Below are 23,199 nucleotides of genomic sequence, written 5' to 3'. Positions count from 1 at the left end.
GGAACTCCAATAAACATAAATTGAATTGGAGGCGACTATTGTTACAGTGCTGTTATAAATACAGGCTTGGTGGTGAGTTATTAAATATTGTCATAAGTTGCATCCTAAGTAACAGTAGTCGTGTCATGAGGAATGCATCTTGCATGTTAAACTAACTGGGGACCAAGGATATTTCAAATTGAAGGATGTTACAATTTCTTTAACCTGAACATAAAGTGTATGAAAGTGTGTCGTCATAAAACCTGGACATACTTCACTGGCATCATGTCTTGTAATATTGAAGACAAGTTAAAGGTCCAAGTCATGCCACATACAGATGACTCACCTTTGATGTCCAGGACCAGATCCGAAGTGGAGGTGTAGCGGATGAATCCCCCAGGGGTGATGCTCCAGAGTTGGTCCTGGTTGTCTGGCTTCGGGGAGAGACCGACGCGGCTTCCTGCCATCGTCACGCTACCACTGGGACTCAGGCAGCACTCCTCCAGCAGCTGGAGACACAGAGAGGAGTTACATGACCGTTTATTCATTGTCTCTTGTATCTATTATTTAAATGTTACACCTCACATGGGCATATGCTTTGAACCGTTGCAATGGAACCAGTGTTTCGTATGATGTGGGAGGTTTGTGCTTCAGAAATAGTGTTGACTATCTTTTTATTAGAACCACAGCAATAGAAGATTGACTGAGGTTACGTCGTAGTAACACAAGGTCTGTGGTAATAAAATCCACCTGAACTGGACCTGATCAGAATTCAAATTATTCAGATTAGATTTATGAATTTATTTTGACATGATTAAAATGGTCTTGACTGCCGCACTGCTTGTACCTGTTCATCACCTCTGCTTTATTCAAAGCTCGCTCATGACTCATTCATGGCACTATTCACGGGGCAGACTTCAGGAGTAGTGTAATTATATTACCGGTACCTTGCAATGCACATGTCCATTTTCGTGGAACCAGATCTGTTCAAATCCATCCGTCTCCTCTGTTTCTTGGACCCGCATCAGTTTGACATCATCCAGATCGCCGGTCACTGACATCATGAGCCCCGTCAGTCTGTTCCTTAAACGGAAGTGCACTCGCTTCTACTCAGAAAACACACAAGACCAATCACATAGACTCAGGGCTTCTGCTCAGTGAACAATAGGGCTCATAATACCTGAAAGAGACATACAACATATTTTAAAGTAAGCTATATTCAGCTCAATACAAACCAATCTGAAAATATCCATTTTGAAAGTAATGAATCATGTTCTCCACCAAACGGTAACATTTTGATAGTGCCTCAATAATTACAATGTCAGCTGCAGACTTAACTGAAACAATGACACAATTAGCTACAATAAGTAGGCTGTAGAGGCTTGCAGCTTGTACTGTGCAGCGCTAATTAATGACATTTTAATTCAGGGAGTAATTCTGATGCATAGGACTGAAAGCCCTGGGCCTATTGTGGAGAGTGAAGATATACCTGTATGAGAGGGCGAAGGGATCCAATTTTCTGCCAACTGCTGAACTTGCGCCAGTCAAGCACTTCCCCGGGTCTCAGCAAAATCTGAGGACCCCGATAGTTGATTCCCTCGTATAAAACCCACCTAGTGATGAAGAAAGACAAAAACACAGTTGCGTTATACATGTTCTGCAGCTGCTATGAACCAACACCACCTGCTCAGCTTTTCTCAGTTCAGTCTTCTTCCGTCTGTGGATGTCGGTTGATGTAACTTCTTGTTTTAAAACAGGTAAAATAAAAACATAAATCTAATCTTCTCCTCACCTACAAAGCCTTGATTGGTGATGCACCATCATATCTTAAGGAGCTTGTAGTACCATACTGCCCCACTAGAGAGCTGTGGGGCTACTCGTGGTTCCTAGAGTCCTAAAAAGTAGGATGGGAGCCAGAGCCTTCAGTTCTCAAGCTCCTCTTTTATGGAACCAGCTTCCACTTTCAGTCTGGGTGGCAGACACAGTCACCTCATTCAAGAATAGACTTAAGACTTTCCTGTTTAATAGTGCCTATAGTTAGGGCTGAATCAGGTTTGCCCTGGTCAAGCCCCTTGATATGCTGTTATAGGCTTATAGGCTGCTGGGGGATGTTTTAGGATACACTGAGCACCTCTCTCCTCTTCTCTCTCTATTTATGGATGAATTTACATCTCTCCATTGCACCTTATTAACTCTGCTTCCTCCCCGGAGTCGTTGTGACTCATAGGGTCCATCCCGCCCCCCCCCCCCTCTTTACCTCATTCTTTTTTCATGGATTGGAGGTCCATTCATACATTCTGTCATATTGAATGAGATTATGTAACTTTGTAATGCTGTTCATTCTGTACATATGACATCTATTGCATCTGTCCATCGGGGAGAGGGATCCTCCTCTGTTGCTCTCCTGAAGGTTTCTTCCTTTTTTTCCTGTGAAAGGTTTTTTTCTATTATTTGGGAGTTTTTTCAGTGAGGTCCTGGGACAGGGATGTCGTTTGTGTACAGATTGTAAAGCCCTCTGAGGCAAATTCGCAATTTGTGATATTGGGCTATATAAAATAAACTGAAAACAAATTAAACATTGGTTAGAATTGTTTTGATGTTATAAACCCAGGCTGTCTCACTTGTGATGCTGGGAGGAATAAAGTATTCTTTAACTTGTAGCTGTATCTTTGAGCCCTCGTCTCTTCCAGACAGCCCTGTGCCAAAGGTCATCTTCTAAAATGTGCCGAGCTTCACAGCCATCCAATTTTCCTGTGGCACTAAACATCTCAATGGCCCTGCTTTTTGGCTGAGTGCCAGTCTCTCCCTGCAGTAGGAATGTGCCACTACAGAGACAGTCCTGGCTCACTGTGAGCCCTTTATTTCCTCAGCATTGGTTCACACAGAGAGTCTGAATCTCGCACATCAGCAGCAGATTTCCATCATCACTCCACCTGTCAGTATTGCCACAGATGAGATGTGCTGGTGCTGCACTCTATAAAACAGCATGTCCTGAGCATACAGGCCAATACAAGCTACCTATAACTCATGGAGGCCATCTTTACTACCTGGATATCAGACCTGGATTACAGTAATACTGTTCTTGCAAATGCAAAGGTAACCATTACCAATTTAAAAAAAACTTTTTATTATCTTTCTTTTATTATCTCAAAATCCTTCATCTTTAAATGCAAGTACCTTGCTTTGTCTGTTGACATTTCAGCTCTAACTCTAAGTTATTGTTGCAGTGGTGACACAATACATGAGTGTGGTTTGCCACACGCAACGGACTAAGAATAAAAACATATTTGACAGGTCCGACTTGGCAGTTGATAACTTTTAAATAGGAGAATCAACAATTTTCCCTGAAGGATGTGTGAGTGAAGAGATGAAACCGGGAAGAAACAGGCTATGTTAATTAACTTGCCAAACTCACACCAAGAGGAGAACTTGGCGACGGCTGCTTCGCTGCTTTGCATTCCTACAGAACGAGTGACCACACAGCAGTTGTAATGTACTCACATGCCTCCTTCCACTAGCACAGATTGGACTCTGCTGCAGCCTCCAGCCAGCTGAAGGTTGACTGATCCATCCGTGAGCACCACCCTCTTACCCCACAGACCACACCGCTCAAACAGAGTGATGGATGGCAGTGAAAACTCCTGCCGAGCGAGAGGTAGAGAGAGGGAGAAAGTACATTAAGGAACAAAGTGGGCGGAGAGCTGCAGGTTGAAATGAAAGGGATTCTTGAGGTTTCCCTGGAAACGGGCAACTCTCACACTTTTCTGCTCCCTGGCAATTCTGTCTTCTGTTAAATGAAATTGTCTTCTAAAAAGACACTCCTGTTGTTGATCATCAGTCGTGACTCATTCAGCGTTTACATTTTATACATTTGCATCATCTAAAATAGGGAGGCTACCTGGTCGGTGAATTGTGTGCGTCGTTTTATTTATATGGACATTTAATACCTGTTAAGTTTGACTGAATATATAAAAGGCAGTAGCTGTTATATTAATTGGAAAGGTGAAAATAAACTTACAAAGCCAACAGTCTGTAGCGACAGGATGGAGGATCTCGCATTGAGACAGCCCATTGCTCTCAGGTCTGGGTAGTTCCCCACTTCTAACACGTACATCCTGCCAGTGAAGTCCTGGCCCTCAAATGCCAGCCAGCTGACATTTGCATAAACACACACACACACACACACACACACACACACACACACACAATGATATACAGTAGGTGTCACATTTTGTAATATGTACATTAATTCTGGTACACAGCGAGTCACACTATGTATATTACGCTTGGTTATTCATGCTTATAGGGATGAACATACTACATATTAGCACAGGACTAAACAATATATCACATTAATATGAATACCACAGCATAATAAATGTCAGATGTACAGAATAGCTCAAGCTGCTGCGATATGGGCCATGTGTGAGTAAGTGGAGCAGTGGCAGTGTGTAGCAGATCTCAATACTCTTGTAATATGAGCAATATGTAACATTTGAGTACATCAGAAAAATAATAATATGCAGCTACAATTGTATCAGAGCACCTTTGGGAAATGCACAACAGCCTATTCCTGCTTTTGCAGGATGGTGGAAAGACTTTCAAGTACCTACCATTCAACTTACATCATAAAACAAAATAACGATGGTGTGATATTATATATTGTAGTGTGCAATATTACTCACCTTCCAGCCAGAACCTTGCACGAGGCCACAGAGACGCTGTCCGTCAGGGAGGCCACACCCTCCTCCAGAGGGACAACAGAGCCTTGAAAACCTGGATCCGAGAAAAGCTGCACCTGGAGCACACAGAGCAAGACAACAAGTCTGAGTCATCCACTCTGAGCCTCTCACACCCTTCATCAGATAAAACCAACGCAATCTCAGCAAGATTAGAAGTGTTGTGTCATTCTTTTCAGTCACATACCTTAAATTTGGCTGCATTCTCAAAATCATCCTGAAAGCAAACAAAAGCTTAATGAGAGCCATTTACATGCATTGCATCACACACAAAAAGTCTATGCTAATATGCATAGATGGGAAAGACTATAACCAACCAACTACTTTATAATTTAAACTAAATAATATACTGTATTATATTAATTTGAGTGCATCTAGTCAATGAACTTAAAAGTGTAACACTGCGATAGACTTTGCATGACATCTATGTCTGTTTGTCATCATCCGGTTTGAAATGGAAGAAGCTTCACGATGACTCACCATTGGCATTTATGATGTTTTCCCTTTTAAGTCTTATGACAAGTATTTTCCCACTCTGCACAACACAATTTGCTCTGGCTTTGCCAATGACTCATGCTTGCACACATAATCTACTTCATAAAGGGTTGTCTCTCATCTAAAACACTCTGAAATCCTTTGATTTGGTCACAAGTTTTGCGACTGCTCACATGCAATGAAAGCGCCTCGCTACAGTGGGAAACATCAAGATTTCATAACTTGGTCTGAGTCGCTGCACTTACCAACACAACAGGCATTGCTGAGGCCACTCTGGGCTGTGGCGACCCCCAGTCCGCTGGGCTTCCATACAGGCCTTTCTCCAGGAGGTAGCATTCACCACAAAAGCCCGGCTCCTCAAACACAACCCAGCTGAGAGAGGAAACAGAAGGATTAATTAACCGTTTCAGAATTGTGTTTTGTCCTTTCTCTCTCGCATATCTTAATTAGTAGAGAAACAAAGCCTTGCTAACATTAAAAACCACAAGAATTCAAATGTTTTTTTCTTCTTCTTTATCATGAATGTCAACAATTCTTGCTCAAAGTCCAAGTAGATAACGGCCTCCCATGTGGTCGTATCTCAGCAGCTATGTCCTGTATGTACTCTCTTGGCAAATTGAGCACGTCTCGGGTAGCTGTATGAGAGTGTGTGTTGTTCTGGAAACATCTGTGTCTGCCTGCATGTGTGTGTGTATACCACCACACTACAAACAAGTCTCTCTCAGCAATGCTATACTAACACACTGAGCCAATCAGAGACTCAGAAGGGCGGCAGCACGACATGGGCGAGGCTGTGCAATAATAATAACAGTCTAGCAGCACAGCAAGAATAACCCTTCAGCGTTGCAAGAGTCCTGCCTCCTAAAGAAGGACGAAATGTTACAGTCCACACATGTTCACCATTTTGTTAGCCTCTCCCTTGGGTAGCAACAATCCGCATGTTCTGCATTACATTATTCTGATTTGAGAACTGATTCATGCTGATTTGCTTCTGGTTTTGTTTACTTCTGCTTTTTTTTTTTTTCAGCTGATCATCGCATAAAAAAACAGAAATGGAAACACCAAGGGAACACAGCCACTAATGGGATCTTCTGCTTTTTTAAACAGGATGTACAACAATAATACAGATGATGAGACAACAGGGTGGAAGGCAGCATGCTCAATAGATGTTTTACATAGAGAGGAAGTAAGGTGTGGCAGACTAAACATTAGTGATCAAAGTAATCTGTCTCGACGCGTCCACATGGGCGCGGCGGCCTAACCGACCGCGCAATAACTCAATGGGCATGTAGCCTGAAGTGATTATCAAGTTGAAACAGCGCCGGGCCTCTAATAATCAGAGGCATATTTTATGCCGTTTGATTTCGCAGGATACACAGTAGTCCCTGCAAACTGTCCAACCTTTTATTTACCATCACTGCTCAGACAGCAGTGAAAGTTCCAAGGAGAAGTATAATGACACTTACACGCCATTGATGACATCGATTGACTGCGTCTTCACGCCATAGCCTGTGCCATCCATGTCAATAACGGGCACCGTGAGGTCAATGTTGACTCCCAGTTCACCGAAATCTTTGTCGCTAAACATTTTGAGGTGTGGAGAAATAAAGTCCTGTGGAATAAAAGCATCTGATGAGCGTCACACCAAGAAGCTACATAATAAATGAGCATAGTCAAAGTCAATATACACTGGTTCTTAACCTTTATTTTGTAATGTCCCCTTTAGAAGTAGAAATTAGTAACAAAAGAAGTTAAACTAATATTATTAAGAGCATGAACTGCATGTTTCATTTAGCTAATGACACATTCAAGATGAACAGTGGCCAAACTGAAAGTGGACCCTGGGGAATGACAGACCGTGTCATATTTGCTTGACTTTAGTTTTGACTGATATATTTGCTTGATGAGCATTACTTATACTAATCTTATACTAATCTTAATCATTCTGTTGTTTTCCAGTCTAAATACATCCAAACAACAATAATAAGTTTTGGTCTGAATACTTTTACATGGATTTTTTTTTTTACAACAAATTATGACCTTCACAAACCCATGTTGGTCAAACCATTATTTAAGCATATTATTTTGTGTCACATAGTGTGATGTATTGTCCTTTAAATTTGGTCACACAAAGGTATATAGTGAGCTTGCCCATTGAGGTACTCACAGCCAGGATTGGTCGCAGTGACCCGAGCTGGTCTGAGCCTCCCCAGTCGCTGCATTCCAGGTACTCTCCTTCCTCCAGGATGTACTGCTGGCCCTCAAACCCAGGCTCGCTGTAGCCGACCCAGCTGGAAGGAAAGAAGTGCACCCGCGTTGCTGGTTAGAGCTGTATTTGTAAATCGTGACTGCATCACATAACCTTATAATCACTTTCTGGCAGCAAAGTTAGTCCTGAATAAACTTTGCCACGTAACCTGATCCTGTGTAAGCGCAGATAATGAACTATGCAGTAGAAGACTCACAGTCCTCCAATGATCTTTAAAGAACCAACAGACTTCAGTTTTCTCGAGTCCAAGTTTTCTCCATCAGTAGCCATGTCTCCTTCACTTTCATCAAAACTGAAAATGTCACTGTCAATTTCCCAACAGGAGCCCTCAAGGCCAGGCTTCTCATACACCAAGGCCTGAAATACAGAAAGAACACGCCTTACATTACACTTATCAGCTAATTGAATAGATAAAATGCTACTAAATGCAGCTCTGTCCTTGCTACTATACCTTTTTCATGTCTTTGTTGTCTGTATATTATTTGTGTTCAAATGCACCTAATTGAGATAACCTTTGGGAAGACAAACTGGCATTATAATATTTTAGTTACCTTTATTAGGTTATCCATCTGGTTTTTATGTGATCAGTTCTCTAGAGGTTTGGTTTTCTATGTTTTCCTTGTTTTGTGTTATTCATTTATGTTTAGTCTGCTTCCTGTTCTAATTTGTACGTTCACTTCGCATGTGTTCTCATTTGGTTTTACTTCCTGCCTTTGTCCTTTTCCTGTTTGAACCACACCTGTGCTCATTAGTTAATTAACTCCTAGTGCATTTAATCTGTTGGTTCTCCCTGTTTCAGTGTCAATTCACTATATCTCCCTGTGTGATGAAGTCCACCTGGATTAATATGGTTATTCTTCCAGTGTTTTAGTGTGGTTCTTTTTTACAGTACCTTTGGTGCCTGCCTGTTTTTGGAAGGCGTCCCATAAGTTTATCCGTAAGTGTATTTTTCATCATTAAATCATGAACACCATTGTGAGAACAAGCACATAGAACAAGTGAAGTAATTTGAAGAAAATATGTTGTTCCTACCTTGACTTCATTAGGGTTCTCCACTTTGAAACCACCCTGAAACAGAAACATCATCATCAACAACCTCTTTCTTCAGTAATTAAATGTACACTGTGAAAAACTATTATGCAGAAGTTTCTATGTTCTTCCAAATTTGGTCATTTACGTAAACATTGACAGGGAGCAACAGAAATATAATATAATTGGACAATTGTTTTGGCAAGCAAAACCAGTTATAGTTGAATGGAAACAAGAATAATTTCATTTATTTTGCAGGTATTTGATCATAAACCAAAATATTGGACACATTTAAAAGTTAGACCCAATGATGGCACTAGATGAAAAGTCAGGGGACCTTCAAAGTCATTATAATTAATCCTGCGTGGGACATAAATATGTGCATAAAATATGTCAATCAACAGTTGTCCAGCCATGAATATGAACTTCCCGGTTGTGCCAAAGAAACAGTCAGGACGTTAAGATTCATCCTCTGGACATTATGAATGTCTGTACCAGATTGTCTCTCAATCAATCTGGTAAATGTTGAGATATTTTCCAGAAACATTTATATTTTGACCTGCTGGCTCTATATGGAAAGTCAGAGGATCATCAGAAGTCGTTAGGGTTCATTCTCTGAGAACCATGAATGTTGGTACAAACAGATTTATTGGCAATCCAATCAGTCGGAAAACAAAGTGGTGGGCCGACCAGCAATGCCGTGCCACGAGTGTAGCTAGAAATGGCAAGTTAACATGTCCCATCCCCTTTTCTCTGCTGTGTACATGAGCTGTTGCACAGAAAAACAAACCATTTTAAGTGGTCTAAGAGACCCAACAAAGGGTGATGTGAAGCCCCAGGTGTCAGGAACAGGGTACTCTCCCGTCTCCAGAACCGCTACCATGCCTTGGAACCCCGGGTCACTAAACACCAGCCACCTGAAGGAAAAAAGGGACACACACATTGCATGTTTATTGAGTATGAAGTCAAAAGGTCCCTTTTGGTTGTTTTAAAAGCAAGGAGGGATGACCTTGCATGGCTTGTTGCTTTTACGAAAGGCATAATTGACTTGAAGAGAACAAACTCATTGTTTTTCCACATCAGCAGCTACAGATATAACTAGCAATTTTGCTTGGTAAATTAGGTATTATTAGGCCAGGGCAGTGTTTTAATTAGATATTTTATATTTATGTCAAACATGAGTCATCCGACTACAGCAGAGCACAAAAGCAATTTATTTTAGAATATAATATCTTGGGAGTGGTATGCTTCAGATGAAAGTATTTTCTTTTACAATTCTTTTTTTTTGTGGGAAGCCTTTGTTGACAAATGTTGTGGCATTTTGATACATTTATGTAGCGAAACGCAGTATTGAGGGAGTGATACCAACAACTGATGCCAAACTTATGGCGCTGAAAGATTCATAATAACAGCAGCCAATGAGTCAGTATAGTCAGAAAACTCAACTGAGCGAGGTGCATGTTACAGAAAATGAGTGAAACACAAAACTACTTCTGCTAAACAGTTGCTCCACTGGGGAGGGGGAGAGGGGGGGGGGGGGGAACTAAAGCAACATTTGCTGGCATTTAACATCAATTACTTTGGTTGAGATGAGGAGGAATGTTGAAACATTCTCCAAAATGTCTGGTTTCTACCAATCAATGAAAATAGCTTTGTGAAAAAATAACATCAAACTGTCATTAACTGGGCAGGGCACAAAATGTCCTGGATGCCTCCATTTGTCACGTGGAAAAACATTCTCCCCTTTGCCAAATTCTATCGCCACCTTTGTCTGCTTGCTTCTAATTAGTCTCCACCTCTCCGCTTAACAAGTGCCCCCACACCCACTGCCTCTCCGAACATGCAACAGCAGATCGAACATTCCTGAAGAGGCAAACGAGTGAGTCAAACCAAGAAAGATCAACTCTGAGGAACGTAGTGATGATCATTATCGCTCGGCTATTTTTCAAAGCTAGACACTGGGAACATCCCCTAAAAAGACATTTCGGCTGGGTGTGACTGCCAGTCATTAGTGATAGAAACAACATTGCAGAGCACTGGGGTTTTCTCATTAGCTGCACTTTATGCTTTGCTCCTACAAAGCAATCACACTGTTTTTTTCGTGCCTACTCTAATTTCAAATAAAATCTAATCTCCAGATAACTATCTATCTACCACTCTGATCAATCACAATAAGTAGAAGTGTCTTGCTAAATATCGGATTGCGTCTGCTTGTCTCGCACACTTTACCAGAGGTCCATTGCAAAGATCTGAATGAATGTTTTGCTTTGAGAAGCCACACTTACACCCCCGAGTGCACTTGGATGGAAGCTGTGCTCAGTGGGATGCCAAATGAGCCTGTCTCTATGCTGTCATCATGGTACGGTGTTACTCTGCCGCGGCCCTCCGGTTCAGTAAACAGATCAATGTGGGGGAGGCTGTAATCCTACAGAGAGGGGGGAAACAAACACAGCAATTAACAGCAGTGGCCCAAAGACCTTAAATAATTCCTCTGCAATGTCTGGACTGAACATCAAAGCAGCATCACATAGTTTGTTTCAGAGGGGCATAATAATCGATGTGCAAAATGATCCAGAAAAATTGGGAGGAACCTCCTATCTGCACTTTGTGTATTTTATGTATTGGGTAATTCTTAATAAAAAGCATTCTGCAAGAAAACAACAAGTTTCTTTTTTTAGTATCCTCAAAAAAGTGATTTTTTTATATATTGTTGCTCTCGATATAAGGAGACAGTGTTGTAGATATTGAACAGCTGACGGCCCAATGGGGTGGAAGTATATATACTCACCCAGACAGCAAGTCGTATTGAGCCAATCAGCATTGGTGGTGGGTTGGTCTGTGGTTCTGCCTCCGGCCCTGGCTCTGCCCACACATTTGACAATTCAATGCCTCCCTCCTCCAAGGCGATTGAGCGTCCCTGGAAGTCAGGCTTCTCATAGATTACCCAGCTGTAGTGAAAACAAAAATCTGATCATCATATTTTGGAAAGAAAGAGGAATAACTAGACTAATGTGTGTGGTAAAAATAAAAAGTGCAGAGCAAAACATTAACATTTTAAAATTTGCAATATTTGCTTTCTTTCCATAAGTTAGATGAAAAGATCAACACCACTCACTTTTCTGTTTCATAATTATGAAGCTACAGCTACGATCACCACCACTATTTTAGCTTAGCATGAAGACTGGAAACAGGGAAAACAGATAGATAACAGATCACTAATTTCCATGTTATATCCCGTTTGTGTGATGCGAGAAAAAAAGAAAGTTCTTCACCAGGCACAGTCATTTCCTGAGGTCTCTGCTGGTTGCCCGGCAACCACCGCACATAATTACCCTAAACTGAACTATGTCATTTTTACACTTTGATTTTTAAAACAGATTCAACTAACACCATATGTTTGGTTGATTACACCTTTTAGATGTGCTAGTAGGAGGATTTCTTTCTTTCAACAGAGACAGGCTCTAATGACCACATAATTATCTAATGACCACATAATTATAACGACATAGCTGCAAATTATTACATTATAGAAATATGCAAGACATTATGTAACTCTTTTCTATTTTTGGGAGAGCAACATAAAGATCCACCTTGGATGTTAAAGGAACCCTGTGAAGTTGTTTGTTTTATCCTGTTATGGAGCACATTTGGTTTAAATTGTTGTGCGAGAATGCAACATGCACGCACATGAGCATGCACACATCCAAATTCCTGCCAATGGTTGCACACTTTTCCACTGATCTGAATGTGGTGATGACACAGCAATGCTCCAGCAAAGACAGAGAACAAGAAGATAAACAATGCCGGTTTCAACATTAAAATTAAAAGCAAGCAAAGGCATTCAACACACTGCCAGGACTAAAGGACATGGATACTTTTTTGGGAGAATAACACTGAATGTAAAAATAAACTGTTTGCTTACAAGTAAACACCAAGGGCCCCTTTAAGTAAAAAATGTGGATATACTGTATCATTTTATGTTAGAAGTCTCAATGCTGATGTTTCATTAAACATAATGACACATTCAGGGGCCTTAAGAGGCCACACTGGCATCCCTAAAACCACTTGTTAGTCGTACATTTCAGTGCATCATTTAAAGGTTCCGGTTGACTGTAGCTACTTACCATCCTCGAAGAACCTGAACAGATATGAGAGGCGAGAGCTGCAGAGAAGTAGCATCTGCGACATCCCTGAAAACCTCATGCGCCTGGCCACTGAACTGATGTTTTTCAAACAACACCATCTGTGGAGACATGAAGGGTAGTGTAAAAAACAAGCAAATGGCATTGCATGAAATCGTGATTCACCCAGCGCTGACAAAGGCCTAATATTGTGGTGCTTCCCTTCTATCCTCTATTATGCAACAGTAAAAGCGTATCTATGTTCTCTGAACCGAAAAGCACGAACAGGCACGCAATTACTTAAACCACCGGGGCATACTGTTAATGTAATGCTACACTTTAACATACAAGTTACATTTGAGTTCATACGTGCCAGCTGCTCTGGAGAGAGGAGTCGTCAATGACACAGCATTTTAAAAGCCCTCATCAAATCTACTCTGAAATGTGAGATATTTCTAATGCAGGGCTTATTGTTTTGTTTACTCATAACAGAGGATCCCTATCACAGCGGAAGCTAGACTGAATTAAAGCAGTGCTAATAATGACGTTCTACAATATTTGCACTGCGTTGGCAGCATTTAGCATTGGTTGTAATCAAATGCAGATGAGCATTGACTCATCATGACTGTTTTTTTTAATACTTTGTTTACCCCCAAGAACACCTTATGAAAAGCAGATGCTTTCACAGAACAGAGCTAGTCTGTTCCGATTCCTCTCTCCATCTTGTTTCTATTGTATCTGGGCAAAGCGGTGCCTACTGTACCTTTCCAGGCCGCTTGTGAAATCCTTTGGCAGTTATCTGGAATGCATAAACACATCATTTGTTACAGCGACAGTGACCACATACAATTGCAAACATCTATAAAATGCTATAAAAGCTCATCTGTTTTTGTTTTTGTTGGAGCTGCCGCTCTTAGCCCGTTAAATGTGCTGACCTTTCAGTTTACCTCCAAAAACCCAGTGGGTCCATGGAGACGGCCCTGGTTTTTATTTGTATGCATGTACCACACTGGTAAGTATACACAGCATTCAAAATAAGCAGCTTGGAAGCAAAAGAAAACTGAAAGAAAACAGCAGTCCCTAGAAAGCTTGACAAATCAAGTCAGTAACAATTATTCAATGACCATTGATTCATTATTGAAGTAATCCCCTTTACAATTGTGAATATTTACTTGGGGAGGTCATATAAAAAAATAATGTGTTCTGTTCCAATACTTTGTAATGACTGTCAATTTGTTTTATAAGACGTATTGTTTATATCCTTTGAGTTATGTCTACATACTATACATCCTAATTTATTCTATGTCTTAGACTTCCGTACAGATAATGATATATTGTTTTTGGAGCTGTGTGATATAAGTCCAAACCAGTAATTAAGGCAAACTGGTTCAATTTAGAAAAAAACTTCTGAGTATATTTTGTGAACATGTATTTACTAATGTTTCTTATAATTTTGATCCTGATGAAACGTGAAGATTGAAACTTGATGCCTTTTAAGAAGTAAATGCTAGCTAATATTGCTAATTGCTTTATTATTCTTGATTATGGTATGCATCGGAATACATCGTTTGTTTATTGTAAAGTAATTAATGTGCCAGCTAGAAGCTCTACGGTCCAGTCAACCTTATGCTCCCTATTCAGACAATAATAATCTAATTTACATGTCGAGTTCAGATTAGAAACTATCTTTGGGGCAAACTGGGAAATCCTGCTCACTCACTGACATTTTACTGACCAAACAGTTATTGATTGGCAGGCTAATCAACAGAATTTAGAAATGGTAAACTATTTTATAGATTTGTAATTTGTGTATGCATTTGAAAATACAAAAAAAGTCAGATTCTCCCACTGACAAACATGTAATTCAACATATATGGAGAACAAAAATGTTAAATCTTAACGGATGATGCTATGATCAAACATGTAGTTTAATCTTTTCAAGGAAATACATGTTTTCCCTATAGTTAGTACCAGATTACAAAGTTCTCTTCAGAACACGTTCGAAGAAGTTATTTGGAAATTATGTCACATGTCAAATGAATAATAAAGCATACCACAATCACTAGTTGCTAGTTACATTTTTAAGTATTAGCAAGACAAAAGACCCACTATTTTGTGGATTGAGAAGTTTCTGTACTAAGATGATACCAGAATGCAAATAAAGTAAAACAATTCATAAATTCCATTAAAAACTGCTGTGCAGCAGTTCAGGGAAATGAAGGCTATACAGAGTTTCTAACTCACCCCCCAGTGCAGCTAGCAGACAAAGGATATGCAACTTTAATTTGTAATTTTATAATACTAAACTATTAGTAACCTTTTAACTGTATGCCGCACACTTACGTTATTACTTCGTATTGCCTGTGGCAGAGCCGGTGGCTGCTTATGCTCAAGGAGTATAGAATGTGTAATAGGAGGAATCTCAGGAAAACATGGAGGCAGAGCATCAGGAGGCTCTCGACCTGGTTTCACAGCCAGGTCTGCTTCGCAGGCTGCAGCTTTCATCTTTCCAATAACCTGATGCACAAACCAAAAAACCATCAGGTATGCATGAAATGTAGAAGAAAAAGTACCGCAAAGACGTTTTTAGTAAAAACAGAGCACGTGCTTCTATGAGTATGCCATCATAACTTCTCTTACTTCAACTTGTGTTTGCAAGATGTATGCTGCCTGGGAAATATCTGTGCGATGACAACAATTTTAACATTCGTATCATTTCTAGTTGGTGAAAATATCAGAAAAAACTGACCTCAGTTCTGACTTGCTCCTGTCCTTGTGTGCTGCGCTCTGGTTTCCGTGGCTCTCGGGGGAGGTACTTCTCCAAATAGTCCGGCAGCTTGATGTCGTTAAAGAGGGGAAGTGGAAGGCCTGAGTCACTGAACACAGCCTCTGCAGCCGGGGCTTCCTCTCTGTCGCTCGGGGCTCGTGTGTCTTTGAGTGGAGCTGAGGCAGTTGGGCTTGGCGGGGGCGGCGGGGTGCCCTCTGGAGGGCTTAGCTGGGGGGCTTCGCTCGGTGACACATCCCCGGAGTGGGTGCCCTCTACCTGCGTTTGAACTCCATTCCTCTTCCCTCTGAAGATGGAGGAGTTGAGGCTGTTGAGGACACAGCTCCCCTCCAAGCGAGACTTCACCTTGATATGGTCATCTCTCTCTTCTTTGACATCCTCCTCGTCTTGACTGTTGTCCCTGTGGCGAGAGTGAGGGTCCAGTATACTGAGCAGCATGCTCCTGTCTGCCAAACTAGCCCTGGCAGGCTTCAGGACAGATGTTGTGTCCTTGTTCTGGTACTTAGAGGCCAAGAGGCTCGGGCTTGTGTCTCCACTGAACTGATTCTTCTTACTCAAGCCAAACTTAAACTCCTCGGGGTCAAACGTCTTCTCAAAGCGTGCCTCTCTGATGGCAGGCAGGGCAAATGGTGGCTGAGGGGGCCGGAGTTGGGTGTGTTTACGTGGCGGGAGGGAGAACGGTGCACAAAGCTTCTGGATCTTCTCAATGAAATCATTATCATCTAGCTCCCCAGAAGTGTCCAGAAGATTGCTCTCACTTCCAGAGGAGCTCAGTTTGGGCACCGAGACTTTGAGCTTCCGTTTGGGGAAGTCCACATCCAGCCAGCTCGAGGGAACGTCTTGCCGCGTTGCAGAATCGTCTTTGCTTCGTCCCTGAGGAAAATGTAACTTCTTCATGGTTGAAAGCGGGGTTGTGTTTGGGATCGGCTTATTAGCATGTGGGGAAGTGGGCGCTTTTTGAGTTTGACTTGGTTTGTTGTCGACCGGTTCCTTTTCGACCGTGTGGAGTTGTGAATGTGGGGAGATATCACCATTGGCAACAGGGGAGAGATCGTTCATTAGTGAATGGAATGTTTTCTCAGCCGTCTTCTTTACAACATCAACTGTGGAGTTGGAAGCAGCACCATCAGAGGGGCTCTGTGCTATTTCCTTTGCACCCTTGAGTGAAATGATATCACTTCTACTTCCTGTATTTTGTGATTCCTCACCCTGTCGGGCTCTAGGAGCTGGTTTCGTTATATCTCCTGAGACTTCTGAGGCCACTGATTCCACAGTTGAATTTGTTCCCCCATCACTCCGCCTTGCTACATTGCTGCTCAAAGATTTCGAGGCCGAAAAAGGCAAAGACTTTTTATCGTACGATTCCTTCTCCGACGTATTATCAGTCTGTGCAGTTATCAGCGCCGGAGTGCCGTCAGCGGCTTTTACACTCACTTTCTCAGCTGCTGTAGTTGCTTTAGTTATTGACTTTGAGCTGGAGAACTGAGCATCATTAGCTCCATTTGCACATGAGTCATCTGGTGAATTCTCTGTTTTTTCCACGGATTCAGAATGAGGCTGCGGTTTTGCTGCAACCACCACTGGCTCTGGCTCTGTTCCAGGGCTTTCTATAGACTTTGTTCGCAACTCAGAGGGCACAGTTGCTGCCTTTTCTCCTTTTGACGGCCCTTTTGCAGTCTCGGTCACACTCACAGCCTCATTAGTTTGAGTGACGCTACAAACAGCAGCTTTTTCTGTATGTGGAATCTTTGTGTGTCTGACACCTTGTTTTTGAGCAGGCAGGTCCGATGATGTGCTGTTCTTTTCTGAGGATGCAGAGGCTGGTTTTGGTTGTATTATTTCAGGTTTTGTTATGACTTTAGCCGGCTGTGTCTCATCTTTTCTTATCGCATCTTTTCTTTCATCATCCCTCGCAGTACCTTGTCTGCTTTCTGAAATCTCGGCCTTTGTGATGTTTTTAGATGAATGCAGGAGTTGCTGTGCTTTGTCTTTGTTCTTTTTATCAGTCGGATTGGTTTTTACGCCCTCCACATTTTCCAATTTCCCCACATCTTTACTCTCAGCCTGATTCATTAGTTCTATGTCCTTGTCCGGGCATTTCGGTGTTTGCCCTGTGTTGTTTTTATTTGGCTCGGTGGATTCAGATTGCACTGACAATTCTTTTCCTATTTTCGGTTGTTCAACAGGTGGCTCTTGCTCCATCAAACCAGGCTTCTCAATAGGTCGTTCAAGCACCGGTGAGGGGGAGGAGGCTGAAGTTTCTCTACTGTCCTTGGAGGCATTTTCTCCCAATACGAGGCCATGTCCCCCTGCCTTTTTATCCTTCTGGGGTAAAATAACGGGATCCTTGTCAATAGGTGTCTTAGTTCCACTGCTATAAGCAGCAGTATCAGGTTCATCTTTGCTGACAGATGGTTCAGGCATTCCCTCCTGCCTCTTTACCGGTTTGTCAATATTCTCCTCTTTAAATGAAGAATCCAACATTTTCTTCTGTTTTCCTAAGACCTCTGGCCCCTTCTTAAATGCTTTCTGTCTGGTATCTGTATTTCCTTGGGCTTTATCAGATGGTAATGAGACTTTCTCGGTGAGTAGTTTAGAGGCAGACTCATCCACCTGTTGTTGTTTTATAGCAGTGAACTCTGGCTTACTTGTGGAGCAATCCAGTTTGAATTCACTATTTGGGCTGATGGGACTGGTTGGTTCCCTACCTTTTCTTCTTTTAGAGCGGGAGCCTGTTCTGCTAAGGTCTTTGGACTGTGGGCTAATGCTATTGGTCAGTTCTACACAACCCAGACCTTTAGCTGGAACATTTGTTTCAACTCTGGCAGGTTCCATAACCTGATCTGCGGTTTTCGAGGCCACTGTGTGGTTTGTGTTAGAGTCCGTTGTTGGTTCTTTAGGAATGGAAATCTTTAACCCTACACCGGCGGTATCTTGTCCATCTAGTTTTAATGTTATCTCTGACTTTGCTTGCTGTATTTGCTTTTCATTATCCAGTTTACCCTGATTGTCTAGTTCTAATGACTTGGATGCAGAAACTATGCATGAGGTAGCTTTTTGAGACATTCCTGTCATGTCTGGCTTTTGAGGCTGCGTCGGCCCGCCCCCGGTATCAGATGCCTTTGTGTAGTTCCTCACTCGCTCCTTGATCGTCATCGGCTTCTTCCCACTGGGTGACACAGAGCTGGACCTGGCTGTGCCGGAACGTTCTGCTGATCTTGACCTCTTTCTAACGACTCTACATCTGGTTTCAACATCGGCGTGGCTTTCCTGACTGGAGAGACATCAGCACTCCTCGGACTTTGGAAGGCCCGCTTGTTGACGCCCGCTGCCGGGCGCTCAAAGAGGCTGATTCTATCTGCAATGTGGCCAACGACTGGCTTAGGCTCCTCGGCGATGTTCTTCAGCTTGTGTAGTCTGTGTATGATAAGAGGTTATGGATTCAAGCACACAATTTGTATTTAGCAACATTTTACATATTTGATTTTGACGAATGTATCAAACTTGCACAGCTTAAATTAAATCTTATTTTTCCATCTGGTGTGTGTACAGTACAACTTTGAATTACAAGGTTGTGTGTGTTATGACTCACACCATTGTTCCACACACAGCACATTCTTTTGACAGCAATGTTATGTGAGACAAACAGGTATATTAAAATGTCTGTAATGTTGGAGGTACACTCCTTGTTACATTTACTCCTGACAAATGGGGCATTTAAAGTGAAAGTTATCTGAAAACCTTTCGATATAATTTACAGGTTATGGAAATATGACGATTCGTTTTTTTTGTATTCATTCACAAACCGCTGTGTCTGTATTGAAAATGTCACATTAAGGCGAAGACTTACCTGACATCGATCTCTGTTTTGGGCTTATCCTTTGCTTGATCTTGGTCATTTTTCAACACTGCTTTAAATTCCTCGGTGTCTCCCGCTGGATTCTGCTTTGAATTCCAAGGCACATTCTTTGTAAAAAGCTTCACCTCACTCCGAGAAACTTTCATACTCCTGCGTTTGGACTCTGGTGTCTCTGTCTTCCGTTCCACTTTGTTGTAAACACTGTTGTCTTCCTCCATGTCTGCGCTGACATCAACCGCACATGCCAGAGGGGTTGCAATGTCTGAGTTTGAGTCCTGGAAATTGTCCAACAGCGTGTCTGTAACAGGCCCGGAAGTCTTATTCTCTGCTCCTTCAGATGAAGTCTGAGAGGTGGTACTGTGCTTGGAGGAGGAGTTTACAGATGCCTCTCCCATGTGAGTCTTTGGACTTTTGCCCTGAGGACTGGTCACTGAGTTATCTGATGGAGGGATTACTTGTGGGACAGGTTCGGCGCTGGGAGGCATTTTTTCCTGGGGGCCGTTCCCTTCATCTCCCATAGAGTTCTTCCTCAATTTCCTTCTGGCTGCGTTTTTACGCCCCATGCTGTGAGCCTCTGTTTGTCCTTCAGGTTCAGGCTCTGACTGTGACTCTTTGTGTGACGTCAGTGACACCCCCACAAGGGCACTGTAGTAAGTATGTGCCCCAACAGCAGGACTCACATTTGTCCTTTTGTTCTCTGCATTTGTTGAACTTGAGCTCAAATCAAAATCTGGTGATGACTTTACTTTGGCGAGGACTCTGAGGTTCTTTTTTGTGACTTGGATCACTTCCTGTCCAGCACAGGTGTTCTGGTCAAAGTGAATCACGCTGGTCTCCTCCAGGTACACATTGAGCCTCCTGCCTGCCTGTACTTGTCTCTGGGCTTGAGGCTGGGTGTGGGCCTGGTCAGATTCCCATACCACACCCTGCTCAGAAAAGTGAGAGAGATGTGTCAGCTGACTGGCATTTGTCTCAGGATTCCCGCTCGCTAAATTACCGTTGCTGCTCTCCTCCCTCTCCTTGGCCTGCCCGACTCTCTTCTTCCTGCAATCCACAAACTCCTCCTTCTTTGGACCTCCTTCTGCTGTTCCAGTGCTGCTCACAACAGAGACGCCTCTGTGGGCAGACTGTGTGGCGTCCTCCTCTTCACAAGGAAAAATGTCTCTGGAGAGACCGAATGGATTGGGATTGGAGCTCTGGTCCTTCTCCTCCTCCCCCTCTTGTGTCCTTGCCCGGAGTCTCACAGATTCTTCACTCTCCTGTTCGCCCTCTGACTTAAGAGCCTGATCGCTAGTCGGGGAGGCATTTTCAGTGGGACTTTTTGGACCCTTTCCCCTCCATGGAGAGAGCCAGCTCCCGATACGACCCAAGACCCCAGTGCTCTCCTGCTCCTCGGGGCTCTCAGACTAAATCAAAGCAGAGAATAATAACCCACATTAATGTCTCCTAGAGCAGTGGCAGTTTATAAGCATGCATATTTCCAATGAACATACGCAAACTTTAGATGAGGTGGCAGCAGTTACACATGGTAGTGCAAATATTATAACTTGCCAATGAACAAAGGAAATGGAGGGCAGGCTTAAAAAAGTAAAGGTTTGTTCATAGAAACTGTGTTTAGTGTGGCCATGCATCTCTCAGCATAGCAAATACATGCAGGAGTTCTTATAACCCGTAAGCTTACCGTAAATACCATATCATTCAGATTCTTTATGTAGGTTGTGAACATGATTTGGGTTTAGAACAAAAACTCCTAAAGAGCATAAAACAAAAAGAAAATCATTCCCCCTGCAGGATAAACAATAGCAGTGTTTAAAAGCATAAACTGATCACACACAAAAAATATTCTGCCCTAGCAAAGTTGTAGATCCATCCTTAACCTGTCTGAACAAGTCCTTTTGGCAGTAGTTTCAAGTTCAACTCACCCAAATTAGACACAGAAGAAAACTTCCCGGCCCTATCAAAAATATAAACTGTTGTAAGTTTTCACTGACTGGATCTGCACTCGATGTTTGTCTAACTGGAGAACATGCTGTGTTTAGTCCTCCTCGCATCCACAACTCGGCAGACTGTTACATCGCTGTGGAAGTTCTGCTCCTCCAGCCGCGCATGACACGGTGGTAAAACGTTGCCTTCAGGTGCTTCTCGTCAACGTCTGACACGAGCGGTTACATTTTGTTTAGTCTGGCTGGACTGGTTTTCATCGTATAACTGGCTGCATCAATCATATATTGATTTAAAAACTCTCAGCCAGTCACATTAAAAGCGCCGCGAATACATTTAGCGGTGGTAGAATGTAACTTTTACTTCACAAGTAAAGTTATTCGATAGCCTGCAGGACACATTCCAGAGACTTTACTCGAGTATTTCCATTATTGGAAGCTTTATACTTTATACTCCAGCCTCCATCTCGGAGGCTTTTTTTTACTCTACTACAAACAGCTGTATTTATATGTATTTATTAAGTGTTTTTATTACTTCTAATATTTCTGAAGCTTCCTGGAGGACAGTTTTTTTAGAGGAGTGATGTGTTCTGTTCTACTGTCATTAGAACAGGTAGTTGTTGTTTGGCCTTTCAATATCAAGAAGTTCTTTTGGAATAAAAAGTGGACTGCAAATCAGATCTTCGGAATCAGTACACATCTCCCAACTTCTAAAAAAACATGTCTGTTAATTGAAAGACAAGAAGAGGTACTTAATTAAATTAATATAATAGATAAGTAGAAATAATATTACTAATTGTAATTATTACCGCAGAATGCTAAACACTGATGAGTAGAGAAACACCCATGTTGACGCATTGCAGCTTTGCACCTCAAGTATCAAAGTATTTCAAATATGTGAGACACTTGCTAGACCTCGTGCTAAGTGAGTCCAAATGTGAGTCCATTTCATCTTGTAGCAAAGACCAAGTTGGCTAATAAAGTACACACATATGGAACTTGAGTTTTAGTAAACAAAAGCAGCATTATAACTCTCCAAAGTGGTCCAACATACCCCTATGGTGTCTAATAATGGGTTTATAAACATGCATGAACATTACAGTTTGGAAATCGATGCAATAACTCTGGTTTATTAGACTAAAGTGACACTGCTTTCCTAAAGCTTTGCTGAAGCAGTCGAGGGCAATGTTGGGTATTGAGCTCAAAATTCCTACATTTATCGGAGTAGTGAAGGCAGCGAGAGGCAGTGTTCAAAGAAAGTTTTCCAGGGGAAGTGACGCACTGACTGTGTGGCATTCAGGGCCTGTTGAATTTGGTTTTGGGCTCTCCAAACCTGCGCGCTCTTGTTTCATTTGGCGGGCAGCTCAACTCAGTGTTTCCATTTTGCTTAGTCGAGGAATTTAACCCTTAAAATACTTTTCCTGCAGGTTTGTTGTTATTATCTCAACTTTTCCATTTTTAATCAGATATAGCTATTGTTACATGACACACGTTTTAATTCAGGCTTCCTTTTTTCACTTTCCAACTGTCACATAACCCAGAGTGCCTCAGGTGTGGGAGTGGCTCCGGTAATTACTTGATTTTAAAAAAAGTCATCATTTTAGACGTAAATTTAACGGCTCTGTTATTACAGGTCATTCATGTTTACATAACATCTATTTTTTACGAGGTAGTTTACCTCCTGAAACGTGTTGGCATATGAAATTACTGCGACAGAGATAACGTTACGCTCATTAATATAATTTGAAAAGCTGCCTGGCAGCCTGAGCCCACGTAAGCCTGCAGGTCTAACAGGTTCCAAGCTTCCTGACACCAAAACAAACAAGGGACCCACAGTCTATCGACCGAAAGGCTCACGAGCTCTGAGTTTACTCCTTTACAAACATTTGCAGAGACAGAGAGGGAGTGCTTACCATGATCAGTGTCTCTCTGGCCTTCTCGATTGTCTCCTTAATAAAACCGGTCAGATATGGCCCCGCTGCG

The 23,199-nt window shown here is 42.1% G+C and overlaps 1 protein-coding gene across 1 annotated transcript in view; it reads right to left on the bottom strand.

Annotated features, from left to right (window-relative positions):
• The window catches only part of LOC117727036 (beta/gamma crystallin domain-containing protein 1-like), a 24,178-nt gene extending 979 nt beyond the window's left edge, over window positions 1-23,199 (bottom strand). Inside the window, 22 exon segments of the mRNA XM_034527002.1 lie at window positions 326-488; window positions 927-1,085; window positions 1,469-1,592; window positions 3,481-3,620; window positions 3,998-4,130; window positions 4,665-4,777; window positions 4,906-4,935; window positions 5,459-5,585; window positions 6,680-6,825; window positions 7,381-7,504; window positions 7,679-7,839; window positions 8,515-8,550; window positions 9,302-9,428; window positions 10,797-10,936; window positions 11,300-11,459; window positions 12,636-12,754; window positions 13,396-13,431; window positions 14,976-15,149; window positions 15,382-18,656; window positions 18,659-18,834; window positions 19,268-20,682; window positions 23,130-23,199. Coding sequence (XP_034382893.1) covers window positions 326-488; window positions 927-1,085; window positions 1,469-1,592; window positions 3,481-3,620; window positions 3,998-4,130; window positions 4,665-4,777; window positions 4,906-4,935; window positions 5,459-5,585; window positions 6,680-6,825; window positions 7,381-7,504; window positions 7,679-7,839; window positions 8,515-8,550; window positions 9,302-9,428; window positions 10,797-10,936; window positions 11,300-11,459; window positions 12,636-12,754; window positions 13,396-13,431; window positions 14,976-15,149; window positions 15,382-18,656; window positions 18,659-18,834; window positions 19,268-20,682; window positions 23,130-23,132 — 7,081 coding nt within the window. The 5' untranslated portion in view covers window positions 23,133-23,199.

This window comes from Cyclopterus lumpus, chromosome 24 (assembly GCF_009769545.1).
Source record: "Cyclopterus lumpus isolate fCycLum1 chromosome 24, fCycLum1.pri, whole genome shotgun sequence".
In the NCBI taxonomy this organism is placed as follows: domain Eukaryota; kingdom Metazoa; phylum Chordata; class Actinopteri; order Perciformes; family Cyclopteridae; genus Cyclopterus; species Cyclopterus lumpus.
This window is presented reverse-complemented; position numbering and strand designations above follow the sequence as displayed.